This window comes from Artemia sp. Qi Xiang Cuo, chromosome 12, assembly GCF_049724085.1.
Source record: "Artemia sp. Qi Xiang Cuo chromosome 12, ASM4972408v1, whole genome shotgun sequence".
In the NCBI taxonomy this organism is placed as follows: Eukaryota; Metazoa; Arthropoda; class Branchiopoda; order Anostraca; family Artemiidae; genus Artemia; species Artemia sp. Qi Xiang Cuo.
This window is the reverse complement of record NC_142805.1, coordinates 49,109,885-49,127,139: the sequence shown is the minus strand read 5'-3', so window position 1 is coordinate 49,127,139 and position 17,255 is coordinate 49,109,885. Positions and strand designations below refer to the sequence as shown.

At 32.9% G+C, this 17,255-nt stretch overlaps 1 protein-coding gene across 1 annotated transcript in view; it reads left to right on the top strand.

Annotated features, from left to right (window-relative positions):
• LOC148946213 (nuclear receptor corepressor 1-like) overlaps positions 1–17,255 on the top strand; it is a 47,963-nt gene that overhangs the window by 22,536 nt on the left and 8,172 nt on the right. The window contains exons 5-7 of the mRNA XM_089097873.1: positions 380–487; positions 2,911–3,020; positions 4,710–4,893. Of these exons, the coding sequence (XP_088953999.1) occupies positions 380–487; positions 2,911–3,020; positions 4,710–4,893 (402 nt within the window). The remainder of the gene's footprint in view (positions 1–379; positions 488–2,910; positions 3,021–4,709; positions 4,894–17,255) is intronic.

Sequence of the window (17,255 nt, the reverse complement as noted above, 5' to 3'; positions counted from 1 at the left end):
CCGAGCATATGCTGCAATACAGAAAGAAATTGGTTCTACTCAGACCAAGAACTTGAGTGGTGGCTATAATACATAAGAACCCCTTTCTGATTTACTTATTGTTGCTACAAGAAGTGGCGTTAATTTAAGGATATTGGGGGAGGGATTTTATTATATATTTTTTCCACTGGAAGGAGTAAAAAAGCCATTTTCAATAACATAACAAAAATAAAGTATTTTCAAAATCTGTGATGGGGGGGGGGAATCTTGTCTCTAATTGCTGCAACTGGTTACTAGGAATTAATGGTGTTGAATATTAAAAACTCTCAGAGAACCGGTATTTCCGTTTATTGTTAATTTGTTTGATTTTGTTTATGTTGACGTTTTGATTTTATTGTAGCAAGAATTGGAGGAGTCGGCATCGAAATCTGAAGCAGGAGACGTCGGAATTGAAGCTCCTAAGTCAAGGCACCGTTCGTTAGCCCAAATTATCTACAATGACAATAGGGTAAGTATAATGAGGGAACATGGAAATGTTGCCTGAAACCGAGTTCGCAGTATTTTAAAGTAATTAAGATGAATTATTTTAGGAAGTACAGAAAATATAGTCTTTTGTATATTCAGAATTTGAGTTTTGCAGAGCTGTTAATATTTAAAATGATTTGAAACATGGAATTCCTGTTGGATTTTTTAATTGATATATCTCAACCTCACTTTTCCATATAAATTGATGAAATACATCCTCCGTGAAAAAACACACACTGAGAAAGAACCTATATCAGTTGTATACAGGTGTGACCCTTAAGGTGTGGGTAAAAATGCTACAAAATCGAATTTCTACGCACCTGTATCTCTAGGTTGGGGGTCTTTTGGACTAATAAGAGGCGGGGGGGGGGGGCATTTTCTTCTGTTACGTGATATGTCATATGTGGTGTATGTGAGTAAAAAAAAAAAATTACATAGTATCTTGATTTTCTTTGGATTACGCTCCTAAAAAGATATATGTTTTTGGTTTTCTTAGAGAAGCAAAATTAATATTCTTTGGAATAAGGGGGTTGGACCAACCCGCCCCCTAAATATTTTTCCGACTTTTTAAAACTTAACAAAAATGAATATAAACAAATTTTGATGCGTTTTTTATTTTTTTTTTTTGTAAAACCCCTCCCCCGAAAAAATCCTTCTGTCACACCCCCCCACCCTCCTCCCCCCGAAAAAAATTATGGGTACAATCCTAGTTGTATTGATCCAGGGCGCCCGAAATGGACCCCCATTTAGTTTGTTCGAACTGGCTTGCAACTTACTGGGAGAATACACTGGGTAAAACAGGCCCCTATTTAGTTTGTTCCAATTGGCTTGCAACTTACTGGGAGAATACTTTGGTCAAAATGAACTTAAGAGGAAAAAAAATTTTGAAAAAAAAATGACAAAACTTAAAACTTCATGTTACAGTATGTAATCTTACAGCGTGAATTATGTCGAAACGTAGCCAGTGCCAAGTAGACTTGAGCTACATATAGAATCTTATGTTCCGTAAGTTTAGACTAAGTTATGGACAGTTAAATAGAGTAGCAACAAAATTTAAACTGGACGAGGAATTCATAAATTTGTAAATAAGTAAATAAAACTTTTCCTACAAAGCCTTTCATGCTTGATCAGTGCTTGAATCTCGGCCTCCATTCCACGTGTTGAACTTTTAAATAGTTTGTTTGTGGTAATTATGATGATCTTAGACAATCATTAAATGATTTTTTACATTATCTTAGTGGGGATACAGTTGTTTAAGTGTGAAAGATTGTACGCAATGTAACTTAACCACTTAGCATAGAAAATTACGTACTTAGTTTGAAAGCTGCTTAAGAGTCGTGTTTCGTTTCGTTGAATAGTTTAGGGATAATCTAAAAGGATAGTATGAGAAACTAAAAATAGAAAAAGCTAATAAGAGATAATACATATATAATTATAAAAACACAATTATGAAAATGGTTAGATAATTAATATTATTAATAATCAATTACTGAAATTGAATAATATTAATGAAATGACATAAGAAAAACCTAATAAGAGAAAGAGAGAAAATTAGTTTGCGGCCAAGAAAGAAATAATGAACGCCATCAAACATTACCTTGCCAGAGCATAAAGCTGTTAAAAAAAAAATAATTATGTTTTTTTTTTTTTCTATTTTGCTTACTCTTTATTTTATGCTAATCATGAAAGGCTCATTTTTTCTCAAGTAGAATATGACCCCAGGGTTATTCGCGCGTCTCTGCTTCTGATAAAAACTGATGAGGCTAGAATCTCAGTCAAGGCAGGCATTCTGAACCACATACCCACCAGAAAAGGAGCTAAGCCCAGACAATTTAGTTGACTCTCTAATCGTGGACACACCTCCTATTGTTGTGTCTGCTCTTAAAACGCAGGAAAAAGGCATATTGGTTTTTCTCTTTATGCTTCCAACCTCGCTCGGAAGTTGCACCGAATCTTGCTCCATATCTAAAATATAAAAGGTTGCATGAAAGTGAGTGTATCGTTTTTTTCTGATAGTTTTAAGATATTTTTTTATTTTGAATAGAGTTTATGAACAACGGAAAATATGTCTTCTGTCAAAAAATAGCAAGGTTGATCCAAAGAGACATAGACTAGCCTAAAAGCAAATTTCGGTATATTAAAATTGCATTTAGATTCAGTCAGTTTTGAGATTTTCTAGTTCTAGTTGGTGGTGTTGCCCTGTTACTGGCTTGTTGTTCAAATTCATGTTTGAAAATCTTTTATAAATATGTGGCTGCCGATCACGTCTCTGGTCTACTGTCTCCTAGGTCTAGTCTACGAACCAAGACGCCTATAGTCTCTGGTCTACGGTTGTAGGTGATCAGTTTGGTGACTGATATACCTTTTTAACTCCATTTTCGATTTTAAATCAATTATCTTTTACAGAAAAAGGCTTTTGAAGCCCATAGCCTATTTTCAAAACTAGGCCCTGTTGTGGAATTTCCGCTGTATCACCAACCGCAAGATATGCTTGTTTATCATGACAACGTTTCAAGGTAAGGTTTCAACTTTGTGTTAAAGAGTAACTGATAAATAGTGATAAGTTTTCATGTTTCACAACGATCTTAAGGTGTAATTTTCTTTCTATTACTAGGTTTGCAACATATGGGCTAAAGGAGCAGTCTGAGCTAAAAGCGTCCCCAGTTATAACTGCGGTTGAGATAACTGGGTACCATGTTTCAGGACAGGAGATATGACGTCTCACAGGGTTGAATCTCATTACCTTTATTTTAGTCTCGTTGATTTACAGCCCAGTCTGGCCGACGACATTCTATTTCAGGTCACTACTGAACTTTTAAATGACTTTCGACAGCGGAAATTGGCGGATTAGGTATAACGCTTTTCGATAATCGTCTAAAAGCAGGTCCACAATAATATCTCTTTTATCTAGCCATTCGGTTATTAGGTGGACTATTGTATTAGGTGGTTGTTGTTCATTTTATATGCTTATTTGCAAATAATAATAAATAGAATTCCAATTTGCATGAAACGTTAAGAAATCGAGGGAATAGCTATCACTTTCATTTTCTAGAAGATACATCGAAATGCCAGTGAGACTAGTTCTTTAAAAAATCTTGTTTATTGCTTAAAAACCTGCTTGGAATTTGTACATTTATTTTATTTATTTTTATATCTTGAAATCAAAGAATAAATTTGGAATTCTGTTTTTTTTTTGCTATTTTAAGCCGGAATATTGACTGGTTTAACTGACATTAAAAAAAAAAACATATTTTCTGGCATTAATAAAAATATTCTATTTACGTGTAATCTATTTATAGCTGTGTATTTATAATTTTATTTTGTAATTTATATTATATTTTGTTTATATTTATTTATGTTATATTTATATTTAAATTTTCTATTTTGTAATTTTTTGTCAACATTTTTTTTATTCATTTAATTAGTAAATAATAATAATTTATTTATGACTTGTTATGCAAGAACTTAAGCAAAGCAGAGTAACAAGAAAATATATAAAAGAAAAAACAATCATCAATATGGATAAATCAACAGTGTGAGCAAATAACCAATTCTGCTGAACTTCACAAAATTTCATACGTTTTCTTGAGGATTGCAGATAAAAGTGTCTTTTTGAAAGTAGTCAACCAGATACAGATTCAGGAGGTAAAAGCGTATCCCTCACTTAGGTACAGTTTCATTTTGTACAGTATTTGCTTACATTTGTATCAATCTGTCAAACGCCCCTCCCCCCCCCCTCCGCAGCTTGAATTGTGTTTAGTATTATACAGATTTTTGCCTGTATTACTATGAATCTGTCGAGCCAGAAAAAAGGAAAGTTATAAAAAACTCAAGCCTTCAGTTTTAATTGAGCCCCCTCCCTGTCTTCCCCCAAAATAATACAAATGTAAAAAAGAAAAAGAAAAAAATATTATAAGTTTGGATTAATTCTATTCAGCTGAACTTACGATTCAACTGATTACCATTGATGGGACATTTTGCAACACTAGTAGGAAGACCTCTTTTTTTAATCTTACTGGAAAGGGACTTAAAATTCTCAATAGTTGTATTAGTCCGCATCTTAGTTTTTAAAACTTAGCTGAACTAATTCCTCAAGTAAAGGGTACTCTTAACCTCTGTCTCGGCTATCATGTGAATCCCATTTTCTTTCACTTACTTTTTATTTACACTCATTTCCATTTTTTACTTTCCTTTTTATTTTTCAGATATTCTTTATTCCGTCCACTTCTTATTGAATTTTTGAAGAAGCAGAAGAAAGAAGTTGAAGAGTCTCAGTCAAAGAAGATGGCTGCATATACAAACAGACTAAATCTGTGGATGAAAAGAGTTGATAGGATTGAAAGAGGGATTAGTCCTCCACCGTATGATCCCAATCCTCCTATTGTCGCAGTAAGTCAGAAAATCTTTGTGACTCAAGGGAGCACGGAGATGTCAATTAGGGGGAAGGGAATAACTCCTCCCCCTCCCAGATGTTTTTGCCCCCGTAGGTTTTAAAAATGCTTCTTTTTTGGTATTATTAAAAACAAATGAAAAAATTCTCTCCCCACCCCTCTCCCTCTTACATTTTCATGATTGGGCGTACCTGTGGATAGGGGCGTTACTAGCCAAAATGTTGGGGGGGGGAAGGAGATTTTACCGACTGTTTTTTGTCAGTAATAAGCATAATCCATTTCGAATACAATACGTAAAATTACTGCACAAATAGGTAAAATCGCTGCATTTACAAAACGAGATTTAGACATCGGTGCATATCATGTATTTATTTTAATGCTGTGTATTTAACAAATTGTAAAATTGTGGTATCATCTGTAAAATCCCGGCAGGAGTCGGTAAAACTTTTGTGTTTACCGACCAAGTTAGAAATTTCTGTAGATGACATGTCAGTATTTTCGTGGTCTTTATTCAACCGAACAATCTTTTATTGAATCGCGAAGCGCTACGATTTTACCGACTTTTTTTTACTCAAATACATTCTTAGACCACACTGGCTATACATGACAAACGAAACTCAGAGAGGAGAAAAAGTAACAAAATGAAAAATAAAATCAAAAAGGGTGAAAAAACGAGGATTTTGTCAGCCAGCGAAACATGAAGATGACAAAATATAAGCAAATATTTTGACAAGGACCTCTGCAAAGTCGTCCTCAGTGCTAAACAAAAAAGAAAAAAAACGAAAATCTAACATTGCGAAGTTTACTATACAAAGACAGAGCAGACACTGAATAAAAAACCAGCCAGGAATCAATGAAAATGAATTTACCAAGATGATTGCGCAAGGATCTTTCGTCTTGCAATAATTTTAGCTGGTCTACAAATTCGGTTTTCATTAGATATGCAAATAGGTTCTTTTAAGTTTTTTCGGGTGAAAATATTGATTGAGTCCTTCAAGATTAAATTGTCGTAAATTGGGCTTAATGAAATATCTCCAGTATCTCTATTTATTGCTAAATTTTGGTTCATATATTTTTTTATCTCAATTACCTCCTTAAAAGTTTGTGGTACGCCATTAACAGTTGATATATAATTGAGATAAAAAAATATATGAACCAAAATTTAGCAATAAATAGAGATACTGGAGATATTTCATTAAGCCCAATTTACGACAATTTAATCTTGAAGGACTCAATCAATATTTTCACCCGAAAAAACTTAAAAGAACCTATTTGCATATCTAATGAAAACCGAAATTGTAGACCAGCTAAAATTATTGCAAGACGAAAGATCCTTGCACAATCATCTTGGTAAATTCATTTTCATTGATTCCTGCCTGGTTTTTTATTCAGTGTCTGCTCTGTCTTTGTACAGTAAACTTCGCAATGTTAGATTTTCGTTTTTTTTCTTTTTTGTTTAGCACTGAGGACTACTTGGCAGAGGTCCTTGTTAAAATATTTGCTTATATTTTGTCATCTTCATGTTTCGCTGGCTGACAAAATCCTCGTTTTTTCACCCTTTTTGATTTTATTTTTCATTTTGTTACTTTCTCTCCTCTCTGAGCTTTTTTTTTTTTTACTGAGTGACCTAAAACATTGAGGAGGGGGCCGTCCCTCTCCCTCCCCCCATACGTGACGGTTCTGCCTGTGGGAGTGTTAAGTCGGGTTCAAGTTTTAGTGGTTGTGTTTAAGAATAGAGTTTTTCCTCAGAAAAAAAAGATATTATAACACGCGCGTCCTATTTGAACTCTGTTGCTAATTGTCAAAAGTAACAATACTAATTGGTTATGTTTATTTATCAATTTAATTTTATTTTGAGCCAAAAAATTAAAGACACTTGCCAAAATGAGCAAAGTATTTGGATTTATGTCCTTTCCCCCATGAGATCTCGAATATTTATTCATTTTCCCTTGACAATCAAAGGAAAAGCGAGAAAAACAGTGCGCAACAAGTTGGGTTGCATAATTGATGTAGATGTAGATGTAGAACAATTTGATAATGATGAAAAGGAAAAGAGAGACAATATTATCCTCTCTCCTCATTTTCTTTTCAATGGATAGATAAACACATGAAACACAACTAACCTATGTAAAAAAAGGAAGGATAGTGTTAGGGACTAATTGATGATGATGACAAGAAGAGGAGAGACAATATTACTCTCCTTCCTCGTTTTCCTTGTATTTAAAGGAAACAAATGAAACACAACTCGCCAATGTACGAAAATGAGAGACGATATTACAGACAATTTGATTACGATGAAAAGGAAAAGAGACAATATTATCCTCTCTCCTCATTTTCTTTTCAATCGATAGATAAACACATGAAACACAACTAACCTATGTAAGAAAGGAAGGATATTGTTAGGGACTAATTGATGATGATGACAAGAAGAAGAGAGACAATATTACTCTCCTTCCTCGTTTTCCTTGTATTTAAAGGAAACAAATGAAACACAACTCGCCAATGTACAAAAATGAGAGACGATATTACAGACAATTTGATTACGATGAAAAGGAAAAGAGAGACAATATTATCCTCTCTCCTCATTTTCTTTTCAATGGATAGATAAACACATGAAACACTACTAACCTATGTAAAAGAAAGGAGGGATAGTGTTAGGGACTATTTGATGATGATGACAAGAAGAAGAGAGACAATATTACTCTCCTTCCTCGTTTTCCTTGTATTTAAAGGAAACAAACGAAACACAACTCGCCTATGTACAAAAATGAGAGACGATATTACAGACAATTTGATTACGATGAAAAGGAAAAGAGAGACAATATTATCCTCTCTCCTCATTTTCTTTTCAATGTATAGATAAACACATGAAACACAACTAACCTATGTAAAAAAAGGAAGGATAGTGTTAGGGACTAATTGATGATGATGACAAGAAGAAGAGAGACAATATTACTCTCCTTCCTCGTTGGCCTTGTATTTAAAGGAAAAAAACGAAACACAACTCGTCTCTGTACAAAAATGAGAGACGATATTACAGACAATTTGATTATGATGAAAAGGAAAAGAGAGACAATATTATCCTCTCTCCTCATTTTCTTTCCAATCGATAGATAAACACATGAAACACAACTAACCTATGTAAAAAAAGGAATGACAGTGTTAGGGACTAATTGATGATGATGACAAGAAGAGGAGAGACAATATTACTCTCCTTCCTCATTTGCCTTTTATTTAAAGGAAACAAATGAAACAACTCGCCAATGTACGAAAATGAGAGACGATATTACAGACAATTTGATTACGATGAAAAAGAAAAGAGAGATAATATTATCCTCTCTCCTCATTTTATTTTCAATGGATGAGATAAACACATGAAACACAACTAACCTATGTAAAAAAAGGAAGGACAGTGTTAGGGACTAATTGATGATGATGACAAGAAGAAGAGAGACAATATTACTCTCCTTCCTCGTTTGCCTTGTATTTAAAGGAAACAAATGAAACACAACTCGCCTATGTACAAAAATGAGAGACGATTTTACAGATAATTTGATTACGATGAAAAGGAAAAGAGAGACAATATTATCCTTTCTCCTCATTTTCTTTCCAATGGATAGATAAACACATGAAACACAACTAACCTATGTAAAAGAAAGGAGGGATAGTGTTAGGGACTATTTGATGATGATGACAAGAAGAAGAGAGACAATATTACTCTCCTTCCTCGTTTTCTTTGTATTTAAAGGAAACAAATGAAACACAACTCGCCTATTTACAAAAATGAGAGACGATATTACAGACAATTTGATTACGATGAAAAGGAAAAGAGAGACAATATTATCCTCTCTCCTCATTTTCTTTCCAATGGGTAGATAAACACATGAAACACTACTAACCTCTTTAAAAGAAAGGAGGGATAGTGTTAGGGACTATTTGATGATGATGACAAGAAGAAGAGAGACAATATTACTCTCCTTCCTCGGTGTCCTTGTATTTAAAGGAAACAAACGAAACACAAATTACCTATGTACAAAAATGAGAGACAATATTACAGACAATTTGATTACGATGAAAAGGAAATGAGAGACAATATTATCCTCTCTCCTCATTTTCTTTTCAATGGATAGATAAAGACATGAAACACAACTAACCTATGTAAAAAAAGGAAGGATAGTGTTAGGGACTAATTGATGATGATGACAAGAAGAAGAGAGACAATATTACTCTCCTTCCTCGTTTGCCTTGTATTTAAAGGAAAGAAATGAAACACAACTCGCCTATGTACAAAAATGAGAGACGATATTACAGACAATTTGATTACGATGAAAAGGAAAAGAGAGACAATATTATCCTCTCTCCTCATTTTCTTTTCAATGGATAGATAAACACATGAAACACAACTGACCTATGTAAAAAAAGGAAGGATAGTGTTAGGGACTAATTGATGATGATGACAAGAAGAAGAGAGACAATATTACTCTCCTTCCTCGTTTGCCTTGTATTTAAAGGAAAGAAATGAAACACAACTCGCCTATTTACAAAAATGAGAGATGATATTACAGACAATTTGATTACGATGAAAAGGAAAAGAGAGACAATATTATCCTCTCTCCTCATTTTCTTTCCAATGGGTAGATAAACACATGAAACACAACTAACCTATGTAAAAGAAAGGAGGGATAGTGTTAGGGACTAATTGATGATGATGACAAGAACAAGAGAGACAATATTACTCTCCTTCCTCGTTGTCCTTGTATTAACAGAAAACAAAAGAAACACAACTCACCTATGTACAAAAATGAGAGATGATATTACAGACAATTTGATTACGATGAAAAGGAAAAGAGAGACAATATTATTCTCTCTCCTCATTTTCTTTTCAATGGATAGATAAACACATGAAACACTACTAACCTATGTAAAAGAAGGAGGGATAGTGTTAGGGACTATTTGATGATGATGACAAGAAGAAGAGAGACAATATTACTCTCCTTCCTCGGTTTCCTTGTATTTAAAGGAAACAAATGAAACACAAATTTCCTATGTACAAAAATGAGAGAAAACATTCCAGACAATTTGATTACGATGAAAAGGAAAAGAGAAACAATATTATCCTCTCCTCATTTTCTTTTCAATGGATAGATAAACGCATGAAACGCAACTAACATATGTAAAAAAAGGAAGGATAGTGTTAGGGACTAATTGATGATGATGACAAGAAGAATAGAGACAATATTACTCTCCTTCCTCATTTTCCTTGTATTTAAAGGAAACAAATGAAACAACTCGCCAATGTACAAAAATGAGAGACGATATTACAGACAATTTGATTACGATGAAAAGGAAAAGAGAGACAATATTATCCTCTCTCCTCATTTTCTTTTCAATGTATATATAAACACATTAAATACAACTAACCTATGTAAAAAAGGAAAGATAGTGTTAGGGACTAATTGATGATGATGACAAGAAGAAGGGAGACAATCTTGCTCTCCTTCCTCGTTTTCCTTGTATTTAAAGGAAACAAATGAAACACAAATTGCCTATGTACAAAAATGAGAGACAATATTACAGACAATTTGATTACGATGAAAAGGAAAAGAGAGACAATATTATCCTCTCCTCATTTTCTTTTCAATGGATAGATAAACGCATGAAACGCAACTAACCTATGTAAAAAAAAAAGAAGGAAGGATAGTGTTAGGGACTAATTGATGATGATGACAAGAAGAATAGAGACAATATTACTCTCCTTCCTCATTTTCCTTGTATTTAAAGGAAACAAATGAAACAACTCGCCAATGTACAAAAATGAGAGACGATATTACAGACAATTTGATTACGATGAAAAGGAAAAGAGAGACAATATTATCCTCTCTCCTTATTTTCTTTTCAATGGATAGATAAACACATGAAACACAACTAACCTATGTAAAAAAAGGAAGGATAGTGTTAGGGACTACTTGATGATGATGACAAGAAGAAGAGAGACAATATTACTCTCCTTCCTCGTTTGCCTTGTATTTAAAGGAAACAAATGAAACACAACTCGCCTATTTACAAAAATGAGAGACGATATTACAGACAATTTGATTACGATGAAAAGGAAAAGAGAGACAATATTATCCTCTCCTCATTTTCTTTCCAATGGATAGATAAACACATGAAACACAACTAACCTATGTAAAAGAAAGGAGGGATAGTGTTAGGGACTATTTGATGATGATGACAAGAAGAAGAGAGACAATATTACTCTCCTTCCTCGTTTTCCTTGTATTTAAAGGAAACAAACGAAACACAACTCGCCTATGTACAAAAATGAGAGACGATATTACAGACAATTTGATTACGATGAAAAGGAAAAGAGAGACAATATTATCCTCTCTCCTCATTTTCTTTTCAATGGATAGATAAACACATGAAACACTACTAACCTATGTAAAAGAAAGGAGGGATAGTGTTAGGGACTATTTGATGATGATGACAAGAAGAAGAGAGACAATATTACTCTCCTTCCTCGGTTTCCTTGTATTTAAAGGAAACAAATGAAACACAACTCACCTACGTACAAAAATGAGAGACAATATTACAGGCAATTTGATTACGATGAAAAGGAAAAGAGAGACAATATTATCCTCTCCTCATTTTCTTTTCAATGGATAGATAAACACATGAAACACAACTAACCTATGTCAAAAAAGGAAGGATAGTGTTGGGGACTAATTGATGATGATGACAAGAAGAAAAGAGATAATATTACTCTCCTTCCTCGTTTTCCTCGTATTGAAAGGAAACAAATGAAACACAACTCGCCAATGTACAAAAATGAAAGACGATATTACAGACAATTTGATTACGATGAAAAGGAAAAGAGAGACAATATTATCCTCTCTCCTCATTTTCTTTTCAATGGATAGATAAACACATGAAACACAACTAACCTATGTAAAAAAGGAAGGATATTGTTAGGGACTAATTGATGATGATGACAAGAAGAAGAGAGACAATTTTACTCTTCTTCGTCGTTTTCCTTGTATTTAAAGGAGACAAATGAAACACAAATCGCCTATGTACAAAAATGAGGGACAATATTACAGACAATTTGATTACGATGAAAAGGAAAAGAGAGACAATATTATCCTCTCCTCATTTTCTTTTCAATGGATAGATAAACGCATGAAACGCAACTAACCTATGTAAAAAAAAGGAAGGATAGTGTTAGGGACTAATTGATGATGATGACAAGAAGAAGAGAGACAATATTACTCTCCTTCCTCGTTTTCCTTGTATCTAAAGGAAACAAATGAAACACAAATCGCCTATGTACAAAAATGAGAGACGATATTACAGACAATTTGAGTACGATGAAAAGGAAAAGAGAGACAATATTATCCTCTCTCCTCATTTTCTTTCCAATGGATAGATAAACACATGAAACACTACTAACCTATGTAAAAGAAAGGAGGGATAGTGTTAGGGACTATTTGATGATGATGACAAGAAGAAGAGAGACAATATTACTCTCCTTCCTCGTTTTCCTTGTATTTAAAGGAAACAAACGAAACACAACTCGCCAATGTACAAAAATGAGAGACGATATTACAGACAATTTGATAATGATGAAAAGGAAAAGAGAGACAATATTATCCTCTCTCCTCATTTTCTTTTCAATGGATAGATAAACACATGAAACACAACTAACATATGTAAAAAAAGGAAGGATAGTGTTAGGGACTAATTGATGATGATGAAAAGAAGAGGAGAGACAATATTACTCTCCTTCGTCCTTTTCCTTGTATTTAAAGGAAACAAATGAAACACAAATCGCCTATGTACAAAAATGAGAGACGATATTACAGACAATTTGATTACGATGAAAAGGAAAAGAGAGACAATATTATCCTCTCTCCTCATTTTCTTTTCAATGGATAGATAAACACATGAAACACAACTAACCTATGTAAAAAAGGAAAGATATTGTTAGGGACTAATTGATGATGATGACAAGAAGAAGGGAGACAATATTACTCTTCTTCGTCGTTTTCCTTGTATTTAAAGGAGACAAATGAAACACAAATCACCTATGTACAAAAATGAGAGACAACATTACAGACAATTTGATTACGATGAAAAGGAAAAGAGTGACAATATTATCCTCTCCTTATTTTCTTTTCAATCGATAGATAAACACATGATACGCAACTAACATATGTCAAAAAAGGAAGGATATTGTTGGGGACTATTTGATGATGATGACAAGAAGAGTAGAGACAATATTACTCTCCTTCCTCGTTTGTCTTGTATTTAAAGGAAACAAATGAAACACAAATCGCCTATTTACAAAAATGAGAGACGATATTACAGACAATTTGATTACGATGAAAAGGAAAAGAGAGACAATATTATCCTCTCTCCTCATTTTCTTTTCAATGGATATATAAACACATGAAACACAACTAACCTATGTAAAAGAAAGGAGAGATAGTGTTAGGGACTATTTGATAATGATGACAAGAAGAAGAGAGACAATATTACTCTCCTTCCTCGTTTTCCTTGTATTTAAATGAAAAAAAATGAAACACAACTCGCCTATGTACGAAAATGAGAGACGATATTACAGACAATTTGATAATGATGAAAATGAAAAGAGAGACAATATTATCCTCTCTCCTCATTTTCTTTTCAATGGATAGATAAACACATGAAACACAACTAACCTATGTAAAAAAAGGAAGGATAGTGTTAGGGACTAATTGAGAATGATGACAAGAAGAAGAGAGACAATATTACTCTCCTTCGTCGTTTTCCTTGTATTTAAAGGAAACAAATGAAACACAAATCGCCTATGTACAAAAATGAGGGACAATATTACAGACAATTTGATTACGATGAAAAGGAAAAGAGAGACAATATTATCCTCTCCTCATTTTCTTTTCAATGGATAGATAAACACATGAAACACAACTAACCTATGTAAAAAAAAGGAAGGATAGTGTTAGGGACTAATTTTTGATGATGACAAGAAGAAGAGAGACAATATTACTCTCCTTCCTCGTTGTCCTTGTATTTAAAGAAAACAAATGAAACACAACTCGTCTATGTACAAAAATGAGAGACGATATTACAGACAATTTGATTACGATGAAAAGGAAAAGAGAGACAATATTATCCTCTCTCCTCATTTTCTTTTCAATGGATAGATAAACACATGAAACACTACTAACCTATGTAAAAAAAGGAAGGATATTGTTAGGGACTAATTGATAATGATGACAAGAAGAAGAGAGACAATATTACTCTCCTTCCTCGTTTTCCTTGTATTTAAAGGAAACAAATGAAACACAAATCACCTATGTACAAAAATGAGGGACAACATTACAGACAATTTGATTACGATGAAAAGGAAAAGAGTGACAATATTATCCTCTCCTCATTTTCTTTTCAATGGATAGATAATCACATGAAACACAACTAACCTATATAAAAAAAGGAAGGATAGTGTTAGGGACTAATTGATGATGATGACAAGAAGAAGAGAGACAATATTACTCTCCTTCCTCGTTTTTCTTGTATCTAAAGGAAACAAATGAAACACAAATCGCCTATTTACAAAAATGAGAGACGATATTACAGACAATTTGATTACGATGAAAAGGAAAAGAGAGACAATATTATCCTCTCTCCTCATTTTCTTTTCAATGGATAGATAAACACATGAAACACAACTAACCTATGTAAAAAAAGGAAGGATAGTGTTAGGGACTATTTGATGATGATGACAAGAAGAAGAGAGACAATATTACTCTCCTTCCTCGTTTTCCTTGTATTTAAAGGAAACAAATGAAACATATTTCATCTCTGTACAAAAATGAGAGACAATATTACAGACAATTTGATTACGATGACAGGAAAAAGAGAGACAGTTTGATGACGATGAGAGGAAAAAGAGAGACAATATTATCCTCTCTCCTGATTGTTACTTTTATTAAAATAATTAACACATGAAACACAACTATCTACACACGAGTCTCCCCATCCTAGAGGAGCATCAGAAAAAATTTGGGTCTTAAAATGTTCTTTCAAGATATTAATCCTTTAGAGCAGGGGTGGCCAACCCAAATTATCTTGCGAGCCACTTTGGAAATGCATCATAATTCCGAAGGCCGCATATAAAATCACATATACCCATAATATATTTAGATCTATTATAGATATTTTTTGGAATGACAAATTGAAAAATAATGAATTTTCATAATATTGTTTACTATTATTTTTACATATAAACATAGATAATATGATAACAATAATGATACTAAATGCACATTGTAAAAAATATATATTACTAAAAAAAATTAACGAAATAAAAAAAAAATCATAGAAAAATATTCATTCACTAGTGCGATATTTGTTTCTCTCCTTTTTCACTTAACTTTTGCGAATCGATCTCAATTTGGGTATTTGCATATCGTAATTGGTGTTGAAGGTTAGTGTCCGTTATGTTTTTGTGTGTTTTGTGTTTGGTCAATTTCATTCTAGAAAAAAAACTATTTGCAGGTGTGAGTTGAACCAAAAGTGCTGACTACTTTTTGTGCCAAATTTCTGTAATTGGATAATTTTTCTTTTGTGACGTAAATGTTAAAAAAGAAATCTATTTTTGATTCTGAATTTTCAGACATGCGTTTTAATTTATTATTGCACTCTATGTCAATCAGATCCATTTGGAGATATTCTAGGACAGACTCAATTTCAACATGAAAAGGAGATAAATATATTTCAGAAATTTTGGTATACTTTTTCTAACTCTATATTATTGAATCGGCTTTCAAAAACATCTGCGTTTTCTTATTTCTTTTGCATATTTGATATAACTATTACATTTTGATTTCTTAAATTCTTTCAACAATGAAAAGTGGTGAGTATTATTAATTTTCCATAGTGATTCAAATAACAACAATTTCTTCTGAAATGTTTTTATGTGATTAAATGTATCGACTGTGAGGTTATCTTTTACTTGCGATGATATATCTAATTCATTGACTTTGTTGAGAATATCCACTAAAAAGCATAAATCCAATAACCACTCATCATTTCTTAATTCTGGCAAGGGCCTTTGTTTGTCATTCACAAACAAATCAATTTCTCTTCGTAACTGATAAAATAGTAGTAAACATCTTCCAAAAATTGACCCTCTTATTCGGCTGAAGTACACAGAATCTAATTTTCTTTCAGAAAATCCTTAAATTGTCAATGCGCATGTGATCAAATGTAATTCACTGTTTTTATAACTCTACTCACATAACATGATTCATCGATAATACTTGGGCTATACAATACAATAATAATACTTGGGCTATATACATCGATAAACAGCATTGTTAAGAATGAAACATCGAATCTGTAATGTTCCGAGATGTGCGCACATCATGAGGGCGCAGAATATAAAAGGGTGATGAATCTCGCGGGCCGCAAAAATGTTTACCTCGGGCCGCATGCGGCCCGCAATCCTGCTTTAGAGGAACCTTTATCACTCACAAGGAGTTTTCATCTAATTCATTTCATTTCCATGTGATTGATGTTGTATTTATAAAAAGGTCTAAATGGAAATATCGTTTAAAGTGAATGGATAAATATATAAGTAAGTTTTTGAATATTAAATTCGTCGCCCGTCTTGCTTACTGTCTAAAAGGGATTTCGGATTTCCTCACTTTAATGGACCCAAAATCCAGTTCACAGCAATTTCAATGTTTTCAGAATCATCAGAACTATGAGTTAGGATTCTGAAAAAAATCCTGAAACGCAGAAAAGATGAGAGAAAACAAAGTATTTTGATAGCTTTGTTTTATTATTGTTGTGTTTTATGTAAGACTGTTCGAAATTTAAATTAACCCTTGGGTTACGTTCCACTATTTTACGTTTATTGTCTTTTTCATCGATTTTTTTTTATATTCTGTTATTGTTTATCTCCTTTATTTCTCCTTTAAACTTCTTTATTTCTTATCTTGGTTTGCTGTCGATTATTTTTAAGTTCTTTCTCATAGATCAATCTTTGGTTTTAAAATATCCTTCACGTGTTTATAAATTGTCCCTAGGGTGTTTTTTTTACGTTGCATGCCCTAATTGTTCCTTCGGGAAACAGGATAAATTTTCACCTTGTCTTTGAAAGAAAGGGAGATTTGCATCTTGGATGTAATTCGAATTGAATAAAGTGCAACAGATAAAAATGAGATTTAATAATGACCTTAAAAAATCATCCACGTGTCTTTAAAATGTCTCCTTTAAAATGTCTCTGAGGTGTTTTTTTTTTTTTTTTTTTTATTTAAAATGCTCTATTTTTCCGTCAGGAAACAGGATTAGTTT